Source organism: Drosophila ficusphila, unplaced genomic scaffold (genome assembly GCF_018152265.1).
Source record: "Drosophila ficusphila isolate 14025-0441.05 unplaced genomic scaffold, ASM1815226v1 contig_198, whole genome shotgun sequence".
NCBI classification, from domain to species: Eukaryota; Metazoa; Arthropoda; class Insecta; order Diptera; family Drosophilidae; genus Drosophila; species Drosophila ficusphila.
In genome coordinates, this window is record NW_025064092.1 from 9,054,051 (window position 1) to 9,078,210 (window position 24,160).

Consider the following 24,160-nt stretch of genomic DNA (forward strand, 5'->3'; position numbering starts at 1 on the left):
GTCCAAGGCAAATAATTGTCTGCTGCTCCTCGATGAATCCCCCAACGTGGTTTCAGCTGCTCTCGTTGATCGATGGGTAGATGAGTATGGAAAAGAATGGTCAGGAAACTTCCGTTGAGATAATAGGATTTTTGCCAATTTTTGTAGAAAATCCTATCTTTTTAGTGTTTTTTTGGTTGTAAAAGGGCCAAAAAGTGACTTACAGCGGAACCAAACACTGTTTTGAGCAACTTATGACCACAGTTAACGAGCCCAATCACTTTTTGGACGATTCAAAAAAAATGATTTTTGGCCAATTTTCGCAATTTTTATAAGGGGTAACATCGTCATTTTTTGCGAAAAATGGCAAAATTTCAACTTTTTTGGGTGCTTATACCATCGGATAGGAAATTTTATTGCGAATTCAACGATGTATGCCATTCCACATTTGGAAGAGTACTTCCTTAGATAATGCAAAAAAAACTGGGTTCTTCAAAGCCATTTTTTGTAGTATTTATTAGCCCTTAGCAGGAGGCACACAAGGGAATCAGGTATATATATACTTTATGCGGTCTGAGGTGTCTCCTTCACTGCGTTTCAAACTTCTGGCCAAAGTTATAATACCCTTTGCTCTGCAAGGGTATAATAATCCTAAAGAAATCTACATTAAAATAAAACTCACAACTCCAAAACGGGTAGTCTCGGTGTTAAATATCCAATGAGCCTTTTGAAATTCGAGCATATACATTTCGAGCTCATTTTTGAAGCTTGCCAGAAATTCCTAGACCGAAAATCGATAGCCCTAGACCTCGAAAATGTCCAAGCCAGGTGAAAATGCCAACACCGATCCGAATTGCAAGTCAGATGACAGCAAGTTTCGCAAGCTAAAGTTCGCCGGCTGTTGCCACCTAAAGGACGAGGCCCTGGCGCGTCTCTATAAGATCGATCCTCACCGCTGAGAAGCTGGCCTCCGTGGGTCTGCAGCGGAGCTGCCTGATCGATGACTACCGGCATCTGCACGAGGTTTCGTTGATGTAGGAGCAGGAGCGGTAACCGGATCGTCCAGCCAAGCCTCAAAATCCACGGAAACTGCGATCCAGGTTGCCAAAGATGTCCAAATTCTACAATATATATAATATATTATTTTGTTATGTTATTGCATTATTATATTTTTGTTATATATTATCTTATATATATAAATCTCCTGTCACGATGTTTGTCCGCGATGGACTCCTAAACTACTTAACCGATGTTAAATTAAATTGGCATACCATGAGCAGTCTGGTCCAACTTGAGAGATAGGATAGCTTAGATCTTTAATTATAGTCGCAATTTTATTTTATTGCTAATTATTTGTCTATAATGGATTATGTTCGCCTGGTACCTAGAAGTGGATTTTCCAATTTGTCCCTTCGAATTCGTTCCGCCAATACCAACATATTCAACCAAACCTCATTTTGAAGTACCAGGCGAACAGAATGCAATAGTAGGTGGTTACTTTTTTTTAATATTTTCAAATTGCCCGCAAAAGTATGCTATAAAAAATAAGCAAGAGCAACACCACGTTTTGTCTACGAAATATTGGCAAATTTGCTGCTATGCTAAACCGACAATAGCCTGATTACCACGTGTTATTGAGGTTAAGGTATAAATAAAATTTATTTTGTAGTAAACGAAATAGCGTGAAATTCTAATATTTCTACTTTTTTAATTTTTGGTGTTAGCATAGCCAACCACGTACGTAGACCGAAGTGTAAATCAAATTCAAATTATAGTGACGAATTATTGTCATACAGTGAAATCATTCCTGCTTTTTAGTTATCTGTGCTTCATTATTCAAAATTCTGTAGATATAAAAAATACACATACAGGTATTGTCACATAATAATTATAATAGTAAATTAAAATGCCGCCGAAAAAATCTAATCTCAACAACGTGAGCAACAGAGAGGCACGACGCAAACGTGTTGAAAGAGCTCATCAGTTGCCAGAACAAGTCGATACAAGAAATACAGCTCAAAGAATTAGGACAGCGGAAGGTCGTGCACAAGAATCTCAAGAACAGCGTAGCGAACGCCTGCAACAGAATATTACGAGAACAAGAGCGGCACGAGAACGAAACATAGATACAGTACGAGCACAAGAACGACAAAGGCAACGGATCAGCCGCTCATTAGTACGTACATCATTCGTTCGTCTTGCTTTTGAATATGCACCAGATATTAACTACTCTGCGCATTCAAAAATTGCTATTGGTGGAATGGATAAAGTATGTCAATATTGTCAGGCGTTGAAATTTCGAAATGAAACTACCGGTATGTGCTGTGCAGCAGGAAAAGTCGTGCTGCCACCTCTACCCCCTCCGCCAGAACCTTTATTATCCCTTCTTGCTGGGAATTCAAATGATTCAAAATTGTTTTTGCGTAAAATACGCAAATTTAATTCTTGCTTCCAAATGACATCATTTGGGGCAACTAAAATTTGTGATCTTGCATCCGATGGACGTAATTTTGAAACTACATTTAAAATACAAGGCCAAGTGTACCACAAAATTGGATCATTGATGCCAATGCCTGATGTTAATCCGAAATTTCTTCAAATTTATTTTATGGGCAATTGTCAAGAGCGTGCAACGACTCGGTGCCAGTATAATTTCATTGTACAAGCAAAGGAAGAAGCAATTGTGATATTACTGGAACATTTTTTAGAAGATCAGAATCAACTACTTCAATTAATCAAAAGAGTTTCGCCACGATTGCAAGATGACAACTACCAAATCGTTATAAAAGCCGATAAAGTACCATTAGGTGAACATGCTGGAAGATTCAACGCTCCAACTATTGGCGAACGCTTGCGATTCATTCGATTCAACCAGGCTAAATTGCGATCAGAAGAATATATTCACTTACGAGATGCTGTTGCTGGAAATATAGACGGAAATTTAAATCCTAATGACATCGGTAATGCTTTTATTTTACCTTCAAGCTACATTGGCAGTCCACGAAACATGCAGGAATACATACAACGTTAGCAAAAGACAGGTTAACCAAAAATATTGTGCAGCAATTAGTACTAAATTAAATTGAAATTGAAAGTATATATAGTTTAAAATAATAAATATTACTGTTAGAGACTTAAGACTATCTGCCTTACCTACAGTTCCTCTTTAATTGTATACTTCAATATAATATTACAATAACTTTAGCTACAGCAACGCGTAGCCGGGTCTGCTAGTACTATTATATGTCATTACTGCAAGGGTATATAAGCTTCGGCTCGCAGAAGCTAGCTTCCATTCTTGTTTCTTTATATTTTTATAATTAGAACTAAATTAAAATAAGTATCAGGCAAACGCCCTTAACAAATTTTTCTGTGGTTAAAGTTGTCCTTGATTCATAGCACACAAAGTGGCCAAAACACATACATAGCTGATTCGATCAAATCAAATCAACAACAATCTAGTTAATATCCAACAAACAAGCCAGCTCAACCTCGACTCCTTCTCAGAATACCCAAAATGTTTCTTTTTTGAGAATTGTTCTACTTTGCGCGACGTTTGCGATAAAAACTTAATAAATAAATTGACTTTATGGTTATGGAGCGCATTCGGATAGAGATAGAGCCACAGATGCAGCGGGGAGACGGGGTGGCAGATATGTCCGCAGATATCCAGGGCTACGAACATATGACGCTCCGACGTACAATGTCCTCGTCGTCTCGAGCTCATCCTCATTCCCGTTCCATCCTAGTCCTCCCAAAGTCCTCGAGTCGCGGCTCGTGGCAGGCTTTTGTGATGCCGCAAATAAAACCATAAATAAAACGCAAACGGCTGTCCGCTGCCCTTAAACGCACCCCCTCCGAATCAAAAGTATACCCTCCCCCTCTCCATTTCACTCTCCAGCATTCACTTTTATCAGGCGCAAAATGTATTCATGAGTAATTGTCACGCGGGCAAAATAGGATGGGAAATGGTTACGCACGGGCAGAAAATTATAGCGAATTAGTAGGGGAGCTGTTAAGCCACTGACTATTTTCGTTTACTTTTAAGATTTTGTTGCAGTTCTACAATATATAAATCAAATATCACAAAATAGGCATAGCAACAAAAATAAGAAAGTAATATCCTAGCATTATTCATATCCCTTAAGTAGATTCAGTTTGCAAAGAGCAATTAATAAGATAAAATGAAACTTAAATCCAAGCTTATCTCGAGCAATGACATAACAATTATTTAAACCATCCCTTTTTGCATTATTTTTCTCTGTGTGCCAGCGGACAACTACTTGGATAGAGAGTTGGACGAGCAGATGGAAGGATGCCTGGCTGAGAGAATGACTAGGGAATTGGATTCCGACTTCGACTCCGATTCCGATTCCGAATGAGAATGAAAATAAAAATGGGAATGGGAATGAGGATGTTGTTGTTGGAAGCATTGGCAGCGGACGGAAGCTATCGGCCGCGCGGAAGTGAGCGGCCGCCGCTGGCGTTTTGGCCACGTGATCGGAAGGAAGCTCGACTTGCGAATTGAAACATCCGATGCAGACGACAAGGACATCTCGATGCTTCGATGTCAGCGACAGCCTCCTCCTCCTGCGTCCGGCGCATCCTCAAAAGTCCTCGGGCAAAGTGACACCAAATCGTCGGCTAATCTGTCAATGACTTTTTCAGTGGTTTTCACCCCCGAAAACCCAACCCCCAAATCCTTTTACCCAACTCCTCTGCAGTAAAATATATTCCGCACACTTTCTAATTATATGTAAACAGAACGAGGGTTGCCCGAAATCCACAATTTAGAAGTGTTTGAGAATTAAGTAAAGTAAATTGCTCTAAATGTTTAACTATTGTGGTGGCTTTGTTTGTCCAGAAAAGAGGTTTGTTTACACATATGTGGGATAAACTAATTTTAAATCTTTGTAGGAAAGTTGTCATTTTTTTGATATTAAGACAATTTGATGGTCAATAATAGCTGGCGAGTACTTCTCCTAATTTCTGCTCCGGTTTTCCCTGTGAGCAAGTGTGTGTGTAAAGCACCATTCATTGTTGTCTTGAAAGCCCAAAAGTTGTTGTGTTTATTGTTGCTGCCGTGGCTTACTGGCAGCATTTTGTTGCTGTTGTTGTTCTTGCACAAAAAAATGTTTGACTGGCGCCACTTGAATAACTTAGGCGAAGATGTCGCTGGACGCAGAGAGAAAAGGGTTCGAAAAGCAGGAGGAGCAGGTTTGCCGGCGTCGTTGTCTCAAAATAAAGACGATCCAATCCGAAAAAAATTCGAACGAGTGCACACTTAAAGGCAAAAGGACATGAAAAGAACACGACAAAAGGATTGCCAAAGACTTTGGAGTTTTACGCTCCTTGAAACTCCTCAGAAAATGCCATTGCAAAATGGTTCATTGAATGAGTCTTTTTCCTGGACCCTATATCAGTCCAACTTTTACAAAAAAATCAAATAGATCTGCTAGTACAAAATACCTTATAACGATATCACCTCCACATCACTTCGGATAATGATCACAATTGAGTTATAAGCAATTTAAGTGAATCCTTGTTGCACATTATTTTCTTGCTGTGTGAAGCTCTAAGCTCCACCTGAAAACGCCGCAGAAAAGCCCCATCGAAATCCCTATTTTTCGTGTAGTTCACTGGCAGCCAACGCGCTTTTGTTTCAGAGCTCTGGTTCAGAGCTGGCTGGATGTTGCTGATGTTGTACCGATGTTGTTGCTGTGCATTGAAGACGTTGCCGTTGCCGTTTGTTTGATCAGAAGCCGATGCCGCCGCCTCAGCGGAGTTATGCGCTCCACAGTCCTTTTGGTAGCCTTTTTTCGTTTTCATGCCGGGCTACTTGAGGCGCCACCAGGCTTCTGGCCGGCTAAAAATGCCATGTTTCCCAATGTCGCCCCGTCTCTTTCGCAGCTGCACAGGCCGTCTCTTTCGCCTGCCTGCTGCTCCTTCCCCTTTTGGCTGTGTGTTGGCCGCAGCGCCTTTCGTTGGCGCTAAGCAACGCAGGCCAATTGGCGTCATCCTTCATGCCAGTGCCAGTGGGGATATATTTACTTATGCCATATATCTCGGCCACTTGTGTGTGTGGTGGCACTTGCCGCGCTTCATCCTTTTTTTTTTTTTTGAGGCACTGCTTCAAACAGGTAGTGTGCCACAAAATGAACTAAAGACGAGCATGCACTTGGTAAACAGTTTTGCATAGAAGATAACTATTATATATAGTTTGAAACGTGGTAGGCATAAATACAGGCTCAGATATTTACGTAACACTTCCACAAAATAGTCATTGTTTTTTTCGTTCTGTGTGGCCGCCCCGGCAACCTCAGTAAATCAAAAAGCCGCCACAGCAACATTATGGGGCAGCAGGCTCCAAAAACCTAGGCGGTGGTCCCTGGGATCCTACGCTTGGGACCTTCATACCTTCACGAAAACAAAAACAAAAACACAAAAACCGAAAAAAAACTGTCGGCATATTTCTTGTTTTCATTATGCCACAATTCATTTTTTCATTTTGCGAGAGTCCCTCTCCACTTTTAGGCAATTTATTATATTGCTTGAACAGCGCGATTATTATTCCTAATATTGTGATTCCACCAACATTTGCTAGATTTACCAAAAGCTCTTTTATAGAAAGTAATTTTCAGACATTGGATTATTTTCATTTCATTTTGTTTCTATGCGTGGAGACAACTTAAACTTTAAATTCAGAATATCTGACCTCATATCTGTACAAGTTGCGAAGTTGCTGGCTTCTGGCCTGGCATTAAACGAAGTGGAAAATATTTTGAGAGCCCCAGCTCGAATGTGTGACAAAATCAGGGGCACTTTCATCGGGCGGGTGGCTTTGGGGGGTCGGCGCTCGGAGGGGTTGAGTGGGGAATACTCTGCCGACAGTCAGGCAATTAGCTTTGTGCCACACATAGTCAAAGCTTCGGGACAAGCTGCAGCATCGTCGCAGTCGAAAAAATAAAAGAACCGGGTCAAGTGCTGCTCCACGAAGAAGGAGCACAAGATGTCACCCAGCCACCCACTCTTTAAAGATACTACGCATTCGGACAAGTGCGCCCATTAGGCAGCGGCACAGGATTTTCAGGGAAGCAGGCAGGAGCAGTGAAAATCAAGTGGAAAACATGGGATGCAGAATGAAGGGGGGAGGGGTGAAGGGATTGGGAATGGAGGCAACAAAAAAGGTGGAGCCACGGCGACATGACAAACATGACATGGCTGAAAGTTTGACAGGCGGGCGCTCCTTTCTCTAATGGGGAATACAATATGCACAGCGAGGAGAAATCATCGCGAGCGCCCGCCAGACAGCGCTGCTCTCAAGGACCTCCTGGACATCCCGGAACACGGACCTGGACAAGATCCCCTTTCCGGCCAGCGGCCAGCGCATGTTTGCCTTCAATTAGAAGTTTTTTGGGCTAGCAAATGCCTTCGGCCTGTTGTTCTCGTCAGCTGCGAAAAGTGGAGCAGCAACAGATGCACTGTGAGAAAAGCGAGAAACATGAGTACATCTAAATACTTAACGCTTATACGATACAAGTTTAAGCTGATCAGCTGATTTTGCCTGGTAATTTGGTACTAGCTAAGGGATCAGGTAAATGACAATTATATTTTCTTCAATAAAATAGATAGTTGGACTTTCCTGGTGTTCAAAACTATACTTTGTTTGGATGTAAGTTGTTTCTTGCCCAAATAACAGACAAATTACCAATGGAAAAAGTTTTTTTTTGCCCAAAACTACAAAAAATGGCTTTAAAAAACCCAGTTTTTTTGCATTATCTAAGGAAGTACTCTTCCAAATGTGGAATGGCATACATCGTTGAATTCGCAATAAAATTTCCTATCCGATGGTATAAGCACCCAAAAAAGTTGAAATTTTGCCATTTTTCGCAAAAAATGACGATGTTACCCCTTATGAAAATTGCAAAATTTGGCCAAAAATCATTTTTTTTGAATCGTCAAAAAAGTGATTGGGCTCGTTAACTGTGGTCATAAGGTGCTCAAAACAGTGTTTGGTTCCGCTGTAAGTCACTTTTTGGCCCTATTACAACCAAAAAACCACTAAAAAGATAGGATTTTCTACCAAAATTGTCAACTAATCAATTCCAAATTGGTTTTTATCAACCAACTAAAGGATGGCAATAAAATAGCTTTCAATTAAAAAGATTGTAAGGCTTCTCTGGTTTCCAAAACTATACTTTGTTCAGCTGAAAGTCATTTCTTTCCCAAACAACGCAAACAAATCATTTAAAATACAAAAAAAAATTTATAAAATCATTAAAAATAACTTAGTTTTTTGTATCTATCTCGGTAAGTGCTGATCTAAATATGGAATAGAATATATCCGAAAATACTGGTGGGTGGCCCGATCCAGTTTGTTGAACCGTCCGCTGGCCAATTGAGATATTAGCAGCACTGCCATCGGGCCAAGACGAAGAGCACCACCCCACGGATCGGTGGACCCCTGGACCTTAACCCCTCGGCAGCCAGCCATTAACCCGCGACTGGTCCGCTGGCGAGCCAAGATGCAATTTGGCCAACACTCATTCATTATGTCTCACAGTTATTTGGCCCGACTCGTCTGCAATTGGATTCAATTTAGTTACGAGTCCGCTGATGGGATCGAGCCCTCCCCCTTTCGCTGCACCACTGCACCACCGCACCACTGCACCGCTGGGTAGGCGGAGGGCGGTGGTTAGGCAAAACGTCCGAGACACGAACCACGCCAAAATCGATATGACTCGATTAACGTGCTTGGATCGTCTTCGTCTTCGTCGTCGTCTTCGTCTTTGTTGTCGTCCTCATCCTCATCCTCGTCGTCGTCGTCGTCGTCGGTGGTGCTATTGATGCCTGTGGTTGGAGCTGCAGCCGGGACTTGTGCGACTTGGAGCCGATCTGCAGCCGCCGCCCCAAGCTGCTGCCGAGTGTTGGTGGCGCCAGGCCAAGGCCGATCGAGAAGTTTCGGAAGAGGTTTTCAAAACTCTTAAGCTTTGATTTGTAAAGATTCAAAAGGTATTTATAAAATAAAAAGTTGAAATAAACAGAAAACACCATAATAATGTGGATTTCATTTAGGCAGCTCTACTGCTCTGTATACTCTTGGAAGTATACTCTTTCACTAACCCCTCGATGGGATTTCGAGGCAGGTGCAACTCGTCTATCGCCCCTCGGTGAGACGAGAGCTGGGAGTCTGGAGCCAGACTCCTTCCTCGACTCCCAGATCGGGCAGCTACTTCTACTTTGCGTGGTCGCGTTCATCATTTTGGTGTCTTGTTTTGTGGGTTTCATTGCTTTCGAGGCCCCGCACTTCTCGGCCGCCCCAGCAACGTGCTTAAATATCTGGGCGGAACTTGATGAGATGATGGGCAATTATCTGCGGGAGGTCCCGCACACACAACCACATGGGCGCAGGGGTCGAGGGGCGAGGGGATGGGGGGCTGGAAACAAACTATGTCTTACAACGTTGTGCCAGCTCGACTTTTTTGTTGCCTTCACTCTGCCTCTTTGGTGCCTCTTGCTTCTCTTTTTGTTGGTTTTTTGTTGGTTTTTGGCCAGGGCAATGCGATTTTGTGGTTGCGTTGCGCATGCGCGCCAGCTTCAGCGCCATCGCCATCAACGCCTCTCCAATCCTCCGATCCACCGGGTGCGAGCGGAAGGGCTGGCGGCGGTGGGAGCGAGAGGGCCGCACTGGGGGGCCAGTCGGTGCGAGAGAGAGCGGAACACACACGTTGGCCGCGCTCAGAGGGAGAGAGACACGCGTGCGCACTAACAAGCGACGACAGCTGAGATCAGTGGCGGCGAGGGGGGTGCATAGGTGGTGCAGCGGGGGGGGGCAGGGAGGCGGTGGTGCTGGCATCTCGGCTGCAGCGGCAGCCAATCATTGCCTCAAGGCCAATTTGGGGCAACAAAGGAGCTGCAGATGCGTAGAGCCATTTAGCCAGCCAGAGATGGCATTGATGTATAAGGTAAAAAATAAGGATCAACAAAATAAAGTCCCAATAAAAGGTATTATTAGGGAAATCAATAATATTTAAATTATTAGACCGCTATGAGTACAGTTTTCGGTTTTTGAAATAAATTCCATTTAAAAGTTTCCCTTAAATAAATAAATCTTCCCTTGAAACTGATCCCAAACTTAGTTTTCGGCAAGTATTCCCCATTAACCGAATGTTTCTGCCCGGTTAGGGGCCAGATGGCCATCACTACCACTCGGAGCGGCAGCCATTGTGTGGTGGTAGTGGTGCGGTGGTGCCGTCTGTGCTGGTGGTGGTGCTGGCGTCGCTGCGGTGGCGGCTCTGACGGCTCTGGCGGCCAAACAAACACGATGAGGCGTTGTTGGCGTCAGGAAAACTGCAGACGGGCCGAAAGTCCCGCTTCTTTTAGCCGGCGACGCCCTGGCGACTCTGAAGCGGTAGAATCTACAAAGTCTGAAGATCGGCGAACCGGGAAAGAGGAGACAGGAGAATCAGGAGAATCGGAGTCGGGAGTCGAAGGGGCGGGCAGCGAAGCTGACACGCTGGCATTCAATAATTGCCTTGGAAAGTATGCGCTTCTCTCGGATGCAGTCGCAGTCTTCCAACTCTTCGGTCTTCGCAGTCTTCGTTCTTCGGAGGAGAGCGGAGAACGGAACGACTCTCGATTCGATTGGCTGTTGGCTTGGAGAATCACTCAACCGGGGGAGAATCGAGTGGCAGGCAAGACTACTCCACTCTCTGCCACAATCCGATGCCACAATCCGAATCCACTGGCAATTAATTACTTTTGCCCGGCCAGCGATAGCTGTGAGAAATGATTTCATTTTGTGGCAGCAGCTAATTGGCCGCAAAGGCCGCCAGTTGGGGGCGAGGGGGGAGGGGCGGGAATAGAGTGATCTTCTCCGGCGATTCACTTTACCGTTCTTCCAGCAAATATCGATCACTAATGGCAGAGCTTAATGAGATTGCTTTAAAGAGAATGCCGGGCCAAACCAACTGTTTCCCTGATTATCTCTCATGGTTTGTTGTCCCAAAACTTTCGTTTTTGCTTTCAGATTTTGAACAGAACTCGAAATCCTTTACAAATCAATTACAAGGGGATTTCCATCATTTAAATGTCAATCCGTTTAGCAGTAATTGCCAGGCAGCGACCCTTCAGCTTGAAGATGTCAGGCCAATTGCCCCGATCGAGGTTGAGTTTGTGCCTCACAAAGGATCGAGGGGTAAGGCCACATCCTTCCGATCCTCGGGGATTATCCGCAGCCACTTCGGCCGCATCCTGATCCCTCCGCTTATCGCTTATCGCTTATCGGGGATCTGCTGTGCAGTCGGCTCTTCAGCCACTTCAACTTAATTACTGCACGCTCGACAAACAAAGCCACTGTTCCACTCCAGGATGTCAACCCCACATGCTAAACCCTTAATGCTAAATGCTATATTCTACCTTTTCACTTACCTCACTTTCCTCCACGAGATGCAAATGAAGAGTTGGAGAGTCGAACTAAAGAAATGGCCAGCACTCGGCGAGGAGAATGATGAATGACAGTTGAAGATTCACTGATTCGGGCAACAGGATCCGGAAGCCAAAGAGATGCCTGCATCGCACTGCAAGAAATTTGAAATCGTTCAGGTATTTGCTTCTGTATTGATAATGATTTATGCCAGGACACTCGATTTGATCTCCCAGAGAAACCTACTATTCCTTGATCTCAGGTAAATGACTTCCCTTCCCTATTCCCTATTATTATTAGTAGCAAACCAAATATTTCCCCCTGAACTTACCCACATTGGCCATCCTCGAGTGTGTGATTGCTATCAACAGCTTGATTTCGGTTCAGTTTCACCGCTCTTTCGCTTTCCGCCAACAAAGGCCTGTCCTTGTGTTTGTTTTTGCTTTTGTTTTTGTTGCCTGTCCTGTTGTTTTGTTTTTCCAACTGCTTTGCCAGCGATTCGAGTCCTGCGAAGGCAGCACTTCCTTCTGGCGGCGTGCAGCGAAGCGGATGAGCTGCATAGTTGGCCAGCAAGGTGGAAAAATCAGAGCACCGCTGCTGTCGGAGGGAAAGGAGATCAGAACTGAGGCCTGAGGTCTAATCACTGAGCAGCAAGGATGCAGGATATAGGATATGCGACGGCATAGTTGCTGCACAATGAGCTAGCCGGGGCTCATCCCCTTATCATCCTCATCCTCATCCCGAGGATAATTGCTTTTGTGCAATTATGCGATTTGTTTATAGGCCAATAAGTTTGTAAAGGTCCTTCCGGCATAGTTGATGCGCCTGCGAGCGGTTGAGAATGCCCTCGGAAAGGAAGTGACACACGGAGAAAAAACCGAAGGACGTTGGCCACCATTTGAGAGGCTTTTTGCATCTTTGCATCAAGGATATATAGATATAGATTGGGCTTAAAATGCAGCTAGGATGTGATTCAACTGGCATCCATCTTGTCCGCCTCCTGATTCAATAAACAAAACCGAGAGCGAGACTAACGCGCAAATCGACGATGGACAAGAACCATCAATAAGCCGCTATCAACTATCAAAATTGGCTTAAGTGGTGCAGCCGGGTGGTGCGGCGCGTGGTGGTGCAGCAGCCACCTGCCCGGAACAATGCCACCCTGCCACCGGCGAGTGATATATTTTTCACGCTCATAAAATAAATGTCAGCCATAAACCGTGACTAAGTCGGGGGACAAACAAATTACTAAATAAACGCGCACTGCAAACCGAATGGTGGCCATTCTGCTGATGATCTAAGCTCGTGTGGGTGGACATGGGCGTCCTCAAGGGGGTTCTATACTATTCAGAAGTATTCAGAAGAATTCAGAAGTATTCAGAAGATAAAGCGGTCAGATAAAGTACGATAATTATAGTCCCAGAACAGAACAGAGCAAATAACAATGGAAACTGGGAACTTAAATATTTTGCACTCACTTTGAATATTTTGCATAGACTTTGCCAAGCTATTAAGCTCCGAAATCCTTCTGGAAACTCCGCTCCTGCCTCCGACAAGTGTCCATGTGTCCATCGAAAACACCCACATGTGAGTCGAGATTTGGGCCCCATGCCCGCCGCATCCGCATCCAAAATGTAAATATTTAATTTCGAAACAGTGTAACTAAAGGGATTTGAAACGCGCGTGGCTGACACAGGGTTATTTTACTCCGGAGGGGGGGAAATCAACGGAACCCGCAGGATTCGACATGGTCCATTTTATTATGGTTTGGGAAATTGCCCTCGTTGTGACATGTGAAATGTTGCAATTTGCTCTGCTGGGGGATTCGGTTTCACCCAAAAGATGGCCGTAGAATCCCAACGATTTTGGAGAGAGCGCATCCCAGTTTCGGCTTTCTTGTGGTGTCCAAAGATCTTTTGGTGATTTGTACACTCTGGAAAATGCAGTAGTTCGATGTATTATTGCATGCACAGTATCAAGTATTACACTTTAACTTATCAGCATTAAAGGATTTATGAATTCACGTAGCTGGTTCTAAGATAAATCACTTATTAGCTGCCTCCCAGCATCTGCTATTCGAAAGTAGTCCGATTTTTTCCCAGTGCACGCCACACCCTCGCACAAGCTGGCCGCATAACAAATGACATGTGTCCGTGTCCTTTTTTTTATGGCCAAATAATATCGAGATAAGCGGCGCATTAGACAAAAGCCAGCCAGACGACTTCCTTCAGCCACTCAGTTCAGTTTGGTTCATTTTGGTTCAGTTTGTTTCAGTTGAGACTGCGGGTCCCTGGGGCGTCCTTTTCGCAGGACCTCGACCTGGTCACCATAGGTGCGCCTTCATCCTTTTCACCCTTCCTCCTCCCCTCCCTTCATTTTCCCCCAAGATTTTCCATCGCCCGTGCGGAGTCGAAAGTTTTCGCCTTTGCCTTCTTAATCGATTGATTGCTGCGTGCTTAGTTTTTTATGCGGGATCTGGCTCAAATCCCCGCATCCTGGGTGTCCGTTTTCCCTCGGATATGATCTAATTGCAAATTGTCCTGGGCGAAAGGGAGAATTCAAAGTTGGACATCGAAGTTATCAATGATTTTCCTCTGCCAGTTTTAAAGCACTGCTCACTGACAGAAAAGAGTTTTTTAAAACCGATAGTTTGGGTTTATAAACTCGAACATATCAAATAGTAACATTTGATACATAAATGAAGGGAATACTTTGTTAAACTCTGAGGAATGCTCACACTTTCTTCTATCGCTAAACTAGCTTAAGCCACGTTTTAACCTCTTCTAAATCACACATCGATTTCAGCTCCATTTTTAGTACCCCTTTCGACGCCCGACTCTGGTTTAAAATAAACGTTATTTAGGGCCCTCGGCTGGCAACTTTATGGTGATGGGATAATCCTCCCGGGCAATCAAGGGCTCCCGGCATTCCGGCATTTCGGCAACCCATCCTCGCATCCTGGGCGCCCTCCCTTCGCTTCGGGATTATCCTGATGGCAATCAAATGTTTTGCTAAATGTTAAAGACCGCAGGCCCAGCGGGTGATATGGCGGCTATAACCATCGCTATAACATCGCTGCTGAGCTGCCGAGTGGGTGGTGCTGGGTGATGGGTGCTGAATGCCGGGGTTCAGAGGTCACACCTCTCGGCTGGCTATGCAAATCTCGCCGCTGTGGTTAATTTTGTATGCGCTGACAACAATTTAATTTGCAAAAGCCATAAAAATGAAATAAAATTTTCAATTGTAGCTGTTGGGCGTGGATTCGCCCTTGGTGTTTTTTTTTTTTTTTTTTCAGTTTCCTCTGGCTTGGGAGTGGGTGGTTTTGGGTCGGTGTTGTGGTTGGGGTTGGGTGTCTCTGATTTGGATATTGGATTCGGTTCTGGTGGCTGCACTTGGCAGTGCGCAAAGTGACGCCGTCGACGCTGCCAATGACACTGTAATCGCAATCGCAACCCTCCTCCGTTGGCTTTTGCGCCAGCTCATCCTCGGTTCGCCTCCCCACTCCTGCCACCCCCTCCCCTCCTCCCTCATCCCTCATTCGACCTTGGCTTCCTGTTGACGCCTGCGACCGACCGCCCGACTGGCTCAGCATCCTCTGCTCGGCTGCCTTTTTGACTGCCAAATCTATTCCACTTGCTCGGCTTTGTGTGCTCGCGTTTTTTGACTATTCATCGACCCCACCACCCACAGCACCCACTTCTCACCCACTGGCGGCGCGGTGGTGCAACCCTCTCAGGCATAAATCACAGTGACAAACTCGTCGCATGCAGAGGCGCGGAAAGCGAAGCGTGGCTTGTTGTCACGAAAAGCGAAGGTGGGTCACTTGGGCGGCAACAGTGTCACCGAAAAATCTGTAAGAATTTCTTAACAATTAAAACGAGGCGATGGAAGCAGGAAAACCGCCTCCATAGCTTCCCTATAAACTCAGACTGAGTTAAAAAATAACGAAAACTAATTCAAATTTTGAATAGCTCATCCCTTCATAAAAAAAGAGAGAAAACGAAAACAGAATATGTACATTAGTTCTTAAATTTTTAAATGGTAAGAAGTGTATATCCCTTATCCCTTTTTAGATTTGATTTTTAACTTTTAAGTTGAACCCTTAATTTCTCGGCACTTGGAGCACCAAAATAACCAATCCGAGACCGAGATGTCGGCGAATACAAATGCAATTTGACAAAATGTACGCCCGAGAGTGGCGTAAACAAATTAGGATTGATTTGGACACACAGATGGCGGGTGGCTGGGCAATCAAAGGCTTAGGCTGGGTCACTAATAACTTATTGAAACGTGCCCGGCACTCGAAAGCCGTAATCCCAGTGCGACTCGCCGTCTTCTATTGACAGACAATCAACATCAGCCACTTGAGCGACGGCAAACAGAAGAGACGGCAAAAATCAGAGCCGAACCGCAAGATATCACAGATTTTCATTATGAAGCATTTAAGCCAGTCCAAAGACCCAAAGGCTCACTCCACAAAACCAACCCATCACCCACCACCCACCACCCACTGGTCGAGGTCCCGAGGGTTGACTTCTGCACATCTTTTTTCCCGGCTCCGTTTCGGTTTGTGGTTGTTCGGTTCGACTCGGGCAAATTAAATTAGATGCTTAATATGCAGCGAACGTTTCATTTGTTTTGCGGCTAGAAAATCAACGTGGAAAATTAGGCAAACAAAGCTCTTGCCCGCCGAACGAAATCCGGACGGGATCCACATGGCCGAAGGCGGCGGAAAACCACGGAGCCAGGAGCTTAACCTCTAATGAGGCGCATTACTTTCGGCCACAGATTTGAAATCATTATCCCATCGAAACTAATCCGGCTCATGGGCTCCGGCTTTTCGGCATTTCGGCATTTGTTAATTTTGTGCAAACATCCGAGGCTTCGAGCTCGACCATCTCCCTCGACTGCCCTCCCCATTTTCCGACCCCACTTCGTCCTCCGGATGGGCAAATATTGAAGCAGTGGACACAAGGACATGGACCTTGATTGTTCGTTGGAATTCTGGGTAGAAAACAGGTCTGGATATGTTTGGGATGTTAAGAAAATGACGAGAAGGAAGGAGCAGTCGGTTCTGTAAAAATTGTATTTCCTATAAGAACTGAATTGTGGTAAAAGTGGCACTCACTTGTCCTGGAACTATCTGAAAATCCATTAAGACTATGGGATTCACTTTAATTTTATTTATTGTCATTTAATTTTTGGAGTCCACATCATATTCGTCCATTCTTTGATTTCCCCCATTTATATAGAAAAACTTTTTTCCTTTACAAACACTGAATTCCTCGAATTCCTAGAATTTTATTTAATAGGCCCTTTGCTAGTATGTGGTATTTAAATACTGTAAAAAGCTGCCAACTTGTTATTTGTTGCGCTTTGACATTGTTGTAAAATCAAATATGTATTTTAATTTTTTTCGATATGACTTTTTCAATCTATGACTCGGCTTTCAAGAGCTTTTCGATATGGTATCTCTAAAAAGTGCTGCAGCGGAAATAAATCTTCCATTTTAAATTCCTGGATCTCTGCCTTGAATCCTTCTTTTTCGATTTGGCACGCATCAAGTCAAGTTGTGTTAAAAAGTTACAGAAAATTAATCCCTATATATTTAATTAATCCGTCTGCGGATCGTTAGCAAACAGCCATGGTAAGAAAGCCAATATCCTGGGCTACCAAATATTTGTGATATTTCGAATCGGAAAAGCAGTAACATATACAAAGCCAAATAGAAAAAATTCTGCGAAAATTAGGAATAATAATTAAAAACCATGCGCATGGGCAGCCGAATTGGGTAAGTGTTTATATACAAGTTGAAAATGCTTGCGAAATCTTATATAGAGAAACAATAATTTAGCAACAAAAGCCAAATTATGCGGGAGCAGTTTTATATTCTTCTCTAAAAACCAAACGCATGTGAAAAGGGTAGCGATGATAAACAGCGCATGCGCGCGGGATTTTCTACTCATAGCTTAATGCGCAGAAATAAGAGAGGGAAGCTAGTAAGATTGCAAAATGTGATAAAATTACTAGCGCACGCGCGTGTAGTTGTATAGACATAATAAAATATGTACATAGGTTAAAACGATTCCTCTTTAGGCTTAGTTTAAAGTGCAAAAGGAAATCAAATATTTTGTCAATTATGAGTTATATAGACTAATAAAATAAGATGAAAGGATTTCTTTTTATTCATAGTTTGAAGTGAAAAATATTTCATTTATGAGTTGTATTTTTATATTATAAGTTAAAAGGATTCCTTTTTATTCTTGGTGCAAAAGAAAATCAAATATTTTGTCAATTACGACAAAGTGAAACCAAAAAAAAAAATGGCGTACGTGTAGAACAAAGAAAAAAATGGCGCACGGTTTTGCAGACAGAAAAAAAAGAAAAGAAAGAAAGTGCCAGTACGCACTTAAAGCATCAATAGAGTAAATAAAATAAACGAAATATTTTATTTTATTCTTAATTCGAAAAATAAAGAACAAACAGTATCAAAAAACTGAGCAAATGACCCGCCTTGTGCACTCTCTTTCCGCCATTTAACATCAGCCAGAATTTTGATTGATAATATTTTCCGAAATATTCCGCCGAGTCCCCAAAATGCGGAGTTGCAAGTCGCCGCTGCAGACCACAAATTGAAATTGGTCCTAGACGCGCGGTCCGAAAATTTGCGGCGACGATGGCGACCGGCGTCTGCTGGCGCTCAAAATCGAAATCAGATTCTGAATCAGATTCCGACTTTGAATCCCCGAGTCTGGCTGGGATGCGATGCGATGGGTTGGGATGGAATGGAATAGGATAGGATGGTTTGGGGATGGGACATTTGTATGCAAATTCAGTGATTGCCCTCCGCAGAAACCACAGGCAAGACGGTAGGAGCGACCACACAATAAATGGGCATAAATTACACGACCTGAAGGAGGAGCCACCACCACCACCACCACAAGACAGTTGGGTTCACTTTCAGGGGAGCAGGGGGCCTCTAAAAATTGATCATTTCTGGCCGGGATGTGCATGTGGACTGCGGATGATGGAGAGCTGGCTTGCTGGCGCCATTGGAGTGCGGCGTTGCCACTTGAATTTTTGATTTAACAAATGCTCATTTGTAAACCGAGGCCCCAACGAGCCGAGCAGAGCTCCTTCTCAAATTCAAATGGGCCCAGCAGCACACGGCAGAGCGCAGACAGACAGGCCGAATCCAACAAATGGTCGATGGGGCAGCGGGTCTCAGTTCGCAGCCAAACTTTTGCCCAACTGCCTGGCAACAATAATAATGTCACGTTTATCGTGTGCAGCTAATTACTAACAAAAAGATAGTTTGTAATCCCACACAGCTGCGGGGCAGAGAGCGGATAACTTGGCCAGAAGAGTTAGCCAAGCGTGGCCGAGAGTGCCTCGAGGACACAAATGGGAGCGGGGAGATCTGGGGATGGAACAACAGACACCGTCAACCGACCACCGACCACCGGTAGCCCGAGTTCTCCATTCTGTATTTTTGGGGAAGCAAACTTTGGCAGCAAAGCAAAGCAAAAGCAAGTAGCCAAGTCAAGCCAGCGAAACTTGGCCATAACATGTGCTGCAATTCCTGGGACGAGAGAGGTTTCGGGCATAAGCACACACCTGCCCGAAAAACCCAAGACCCAAAACTAACCGAAAAGCAAACAAACCCCGAGCGCCAAACAGCTGCTCCAACTTTCAGCCACTTCTCTGGGGGATCAACATCTTATGGAGCTTTTGTAAACAGTAAATTTATTTGTATAAATATAGTACAGTATAAATTATTATTTGATGAGGTGTGATCTGTATGGTCGCACACCAAAATGTACAAAGTCAATTGTCTGGGTTAGTAAAAAATCAATCAAAAACGCCTGAAAAACTGCTCGAAAACATTCCTTAAATTTTGTTTATCTAATCGTTATTTTTTTTTTTTTTTTTGGCTAAATAAAGCCGAGCCAGCTTTGAGCAAACATTTCAACATTTCTTGTGCCACTTTTAACAATGTGCAAAAAACTCCTTTTCTCCAATTCTCCCAACATCACGGAAGATTCCTAGACGCACTCGGATATAGAATCGTATGTATAGCTTATTGTATAAGTTTAATTGACACCGACGTCTGACAAACAAACAAAACCGAACAACATATAATTATGGGGCTTTCCTGGCTTCTCCTACGTATTATCTCTTCACTTTATATATAATTTAATCGAATTAATTAAAGCTCAACAAGTCTGCCTAACACCAGAACAACTATTCAAATCGAAAGAAATGTAAAAACTCACCGAGAAAGTAACGTTTTAACCAGCACTTTTTCCGATGCTTCTATAACAGGAAACCAAGTCTTGTTGTTTAATTTTGAATTATGGTAAAGCCTTTTTCGGGTTATGAACTAATTTTCGCATCCCGGCGGCCTTAAAAAGTATCTTCTCAGTGATTGCCTGTGGTTGTTGTTAACCACTGGCCTTTAGTCACTCATATTCGCTCGATTCCCTTAAGCACTAAATCGAATAATATCGCACTGAGACTCTCGAGTTAAACTAGAGATGAACGAAGAGGGGGAGCAGCCTTGCGTGTGACACAGCCAGCTGGCAGATGATCTCGGTCGGGAGCCCAGCTCCGCAGGGATCCCTACTGCCCGTCCGTGGGTATTCCGGTGCCGGTGACTGCGGTGGTCACGCCGCCGAACGAAAGGAGATCCGCCTGGTCGGGCTTGTCGCGCGTGGCGTGGTAGGCCTCGCGCTCCCGGTCCGGGAACTTGGTGGGCAGGTTCGGCGAGTGCAGATTGACCTTGGCCTCGAACCGCACGCCCGCCACCTCCACCTCGTAGTGGCCGGAGAGGACGTACTCGTTGGTCACCGGCAGCTCGCTCCCGTTCGCGTCGAAGTTGCGCACGAAGCCCAGGCAGACCTGCTTCTCGAACGTGTAGCCGTAGCCGGTGGTGGTGGTCATGCCCACGTAGACGCCGTCGCGGTAGATGGGCTCGCCGCCCCAGCACCACATGTCCACCTCGTGGTCGTGGTCGTTCAGCAGCAGCTGCACATACATCCGCTTGACGCCCTCCTCGCGTTGCTTCAGCAGCGCATCGCGGCCAATGAAGTCGATGGGTTTCTGGTGGGTTAAGGTTGTTATTCAATGGCATTTCCGCATTAATACTTCGATGGGATACCCACGTTCAGCTTGACGCGCCAACTGCGTCCGCACTCCAGCGGCGTGGTGAAGGTGTCCAGATCCTGGCCCCAGAACGCGTAGAACTTCTCGATGCGCAGAGCTCGCGTGGCGTAGTAGCCTAAGTTGGAATGGCATTTCCTTACAGAATTGAGCAAGGGATTGGATTTTTGCGCAGCTCACCTGCGTGCTGGATGTTGAACTTCTGGCCCGCTTGGTACAGTCGCGAGTACACATGCAGGGCGTATTCGTTGGGGATGTAGAGCACATAGCCCAGTTCGCCCGTGTGGGTGATGTTCAGCACTCGGATGCCGTCGGCCAAGCCGACGTCCAGTTCCTGCAAAAAACAAATTACTCATCGGTCATTGAGAATAACATTTAGCACTTGGAGGACTTCACCTTGTACGTGAAGAAGGGGAAGCTCTTGGGCGTGAGATCCGTGTCGGTGAGCTCGGAGAGCAGGATGCGCGAGTAGGGACCCAGGATGCAGATGGCCGTGTACATGGAGGTCACATCCGCCACGTTCACCTTGGCCCTCAGGTGGTCCGGCATGTGCTTGCGTATCCAGCACATGGAGCGGGTCTGCTGGATGGTGGGTGCAATCATCATGTAGCTAAGCGAGACTATTCGTTAAACACTGTGTTGAATGGGATGTAATCACTGGTCTGCCTTACTGTTTCTCGGAGAGCCTCGCCAGGGAGCAGTCGTTCTCGTAGCCACCGTTGGGGTTCTGCATGCCCGTGTGGATGATGGAGCCCACCGCCACGTCCACGTCGTTGGAGCAGAGGTACTGCAGCAGCTCGACCACCTCGTTGCCCTTCGACCAGAAGTCGTACTTGGTGAAGGAGCTGTAGTCGGCGATGCCGATGCGCTCCCTGCACGCCCGATACTCGGAGGCCACGTGGTCGAACCACGGCGGCTTGCCAAAGGTCCGCGTTTGGGCGATCCTGAATCGCGGCAGCCCAAACTCATCTGAAGAGCAGAAAAGAACCATTATAGTAACCAGCATTCAATTACTTAAAAATATAAATATAAAATATACCTATAACAAATATTATTTACCCATCATTGTTGCAATGATATTATAATCGGGGCCACTAAACTGTGTGCTTTCCAATCTAGTTTGGGAGCTTTGGTTATAACATCAATGTAACAATTGACTACAAATTAACAAATCAATTTATATGTGGATATTCACAGCCACTATTTGTCATATAATTGTTACCAGGATAAGGGTTCCGTTTGGTACAACTGTGTGCTTTCCCAGTTGTACTTTATGCAACCCTAATCTACGCTAACCGCTATAACAATAATACTTAGTAAATCTGAACGGATCGGTACCTTGTTTGTCCTGCTGGTCGAAGTAGTTGGGTCGTTCGTAGCCCATCGACTGGCCGAAGACGGCGCCCGCCTCCTTGAGCTGCGGATAGATGGGCGACATGCGCAGGTTCCTGCCCGTTTGGAACTCCTCGAAGGGATAGTTGATCTCGAAGTGCTTGCCCGGCGCCTCCTTGCACCTGTCCCGCAGGAACTTGCGGTTGTTGTGCAGCCCCAGGAACCGACTGATGTCCAGGATGTGCAGATCCAAGAAGGTGGAGCCCTTCGTTATCAGATCGGTGAGGACGCGACCAATGCCCCCGGATGCGGACACACCCATCGTCTTGTTGCCAGCAGCCACATAATAGTTCTGGATCTCTGGCGCTTCTCCGAGGATCCACTTGCAGTCGGGGGAGAAGACCTGCAGCGAGTTGGTCAACCGGTCCAGCGTGGCCCCCCTGAAGGACGGAACTCTGAGCAGCAGGGCATCGAGCAGCTCGTGGAAGTGATCCCAGTCCGGCGGATGTTGGCGCGCTGTCTGCGAAAGGGGAATCACACCATCCTCGTACACCATCTTGGCCTCGCGTTCGAAGCCGCCGGCGAGGATGTGGCCCTCGCACTCGCGGAAGAAGATCCTTCCGTCGAAGTCCCGCACGAAGGGCGTATCCGGACTGAGTCCCGCGATGGGCTTCGTGTGCAGATAGTGGTGCTCCACGGCTTTGAGCGGCACCTTGACCACCGGCTTGGACAGAGTGCCCACCTCGCGTGCCCAAAAGCCCGTGCAGTTCACAAAGTACTCGCACTCCACATCGCCGGCAGTGGTCTCCACGCTCCTCACCTTCCCGTGCTCGCTGTGGATCTTCTTTATGGCGCAATGCTCGACGATGCGGACGCCTAGTCGCTCCGCCTCGGACATGTAGGCCTGGCACACCAGCTGGGGATCGCACACGCCATCCTCGGGGATCCACAGGCCACCTTCTATGCCGTCGAGCGAGAGCAGCTCGCAGTGCTGGGCGCACTGCTCCGGCGAGAGGATTTCGCAGTGCATGCCCCAAGCGAGAGCCTGCGACTTCATGCGATTGAAGGCGGTCATGCGGTCCCAACTCCGGGCGAGATTCAGACTGCCCACCGGCCGCCAACCGGTGGGCAAGCCGCTCTCCGCCAGCCGCTTGATCAGATCGATGGAGTACTCAGCGAGTTTGAGCTCCGTGTAGCTGGGCTCGAATCGCCCAGCCAGCCCACAGGCGGTCCAGGGCAGCTCGCCGCTTACGCGGTCCTGTTCCACGAGCAGTGTTTCCCCGCCCCAGCCACTCAGACCTAGGTGGTAGGCCACAGAGGCTCCGGTGATGCCGCCGCCGCAGATTACCACTCGCGACTTGCTGGGCAGCTGGACGGCCAGCTCCTCACTGAGATCCGCCGCCTTTTGGGGCTGAAACTTTCTTTTCCTCAGCACTTGCTCATCCGCCGGATCCACTTGTCCACTAGCCAGACGCACTGCATCCGGGAAGGCGGCTGGATACCTCCTTTGAGCTCGCGAAACTGCATTTCGCGAGCCTTGCAGCAGTTTCCACATCTTATCCAGCGGCCAGTTTCACCATGAACATCCGTATGTATCGCAACCTGTGTGTACCACAACCTTACAAAGTAATCCTCCTGCTCTCCAGGTCACCAGAATCGCGGAGCTGTATATTATATGTTGGTAAATCGGTTCTTCAGCACAATAACAAAAAAAAATATTAACCGAATTAGAGATGGCAAAGCTAATCGATTTTCGATTTTCGATGATAACCACACTGCAAAGTCCGAGATATCGGGAACGATTAGCGGTGGCACAAACCCAGGCGCCAAATTAAAAATTCTTTGAATCAAACGGTAAACACCTAAAAACTTATGTTTTATGCAGCCAAAAAAAATTTTTGATCTGGTTTAATCTGCAATAATGCTTTTGGGCACGCTGTAACAAGGTTTTTAATTCATCTAAGTCTTTGTACGGTGTGCCCTGTAACCATTACTGACAACACGCTGCTTATTTCATAAAACAGTGTTAATCTGAAAGTTAAAACTAAAGTTCAAACATATTGAGTCAACAAGTCAAAAAACAACAATGCACAATCATGCTAGGTACTCCTTAGTCAAAATATTATTATTCATTACAATATTGGACTCTGGGGTACCTATCATTATTGTGTAATTTCTCTGCAGTGTATTTAAAACATTTAATAAATCATGTCTTGCAGGCAACTTTCAATGCATTGTTATTATGTTTGCATCAATGCATTG

At 45.6% G+C, this 24,160-nt stretch overlaps 3 protein-coding genes and 1 pseudogene across 4 annotated transcripts; 1 reads left to right on the forward strand and 3 right to left on the reverse strand.

The window, feature by feature from the left end:
• The first annotated feature begins 314 nt into the window (after window positions 1-314).
• LOC108091363 lies at window positions 315-1,027 on the forward strand (annotated as a pseudogene).
• LOC108091361 lies at window positions 1,011-13,393 on the reverse strand. Of its 2 annotated transcripts, none has more exons than XM_017190517.1 (4): window positions 12,883-13,393; window positions 11,736-11,998; window positions 11,410-11,558; window positions 1,011-1,100 (listed from the first exon to the last, which is right to left on the reverse strand). In XM_017190517.1, the coding sequence occupies exons 1-3, from the start codon at window positions 13,012-13,014 to the stop codon at window positions 11,411-11,413; spliced, it is 543 nt and encodes a 180-aa protein (XP_017046006.1). In that variant the 5' UTR covers window positions 13,015-13,393; the 3' UTR covers window positions 1,011-1,100; window position 11,410. The 2 variants fall into 2 exon arrangements, with proteins under 2 accessions (XP_017046006.1, XP_017046005.1); XM_017190516.1 differs by having other exon boundaries at window positions 11,736-12,001.
• LOC108091276 lies at window positions 8,725-9,240 on the reverse strand. The gene is given in 3 exon segments (XM_017190389.2): window positions 8,725-8,836; window positions 8,838-8,959; window positions 9,133-9,240. Coding segments are annotated over 3 exon segments (342 nt in total).
• A 6,516-nt stretch (window positions 13,394-19,909) lies between the features above and the next one.
• On the reverse strand, window positions 19,910-23,641 carry LOC108091345 (pyruvate dehydrogenase phosphatase regulatory subunit, mitochondrial). Its single transcript, XM_017190493.2, has 6 exons — window positions 21,905-23,641; window positions 21,238-21,535; window positions 20,963-21,176; window positions 20,747-20,900; window positions 20,569-20,684; window positions 19,910-20,506 (listed from the first exon to the last, which is right to left on the reverse strand). Exons 1-6 carry the CDS (start codon window positions 23,451-23,453, stop codon window positions 20,027-20,029), a joined length of 2,811 nt encoding a protein of 936 aa, XP_017045982.1. The 5' UTR covers window positions 23,454-23,641; the 3' UTR covers window positions 19,910-20,026.
• Between the last annotated feature and the right edge of the window lie 519 nt (window positions 23,642-24,160).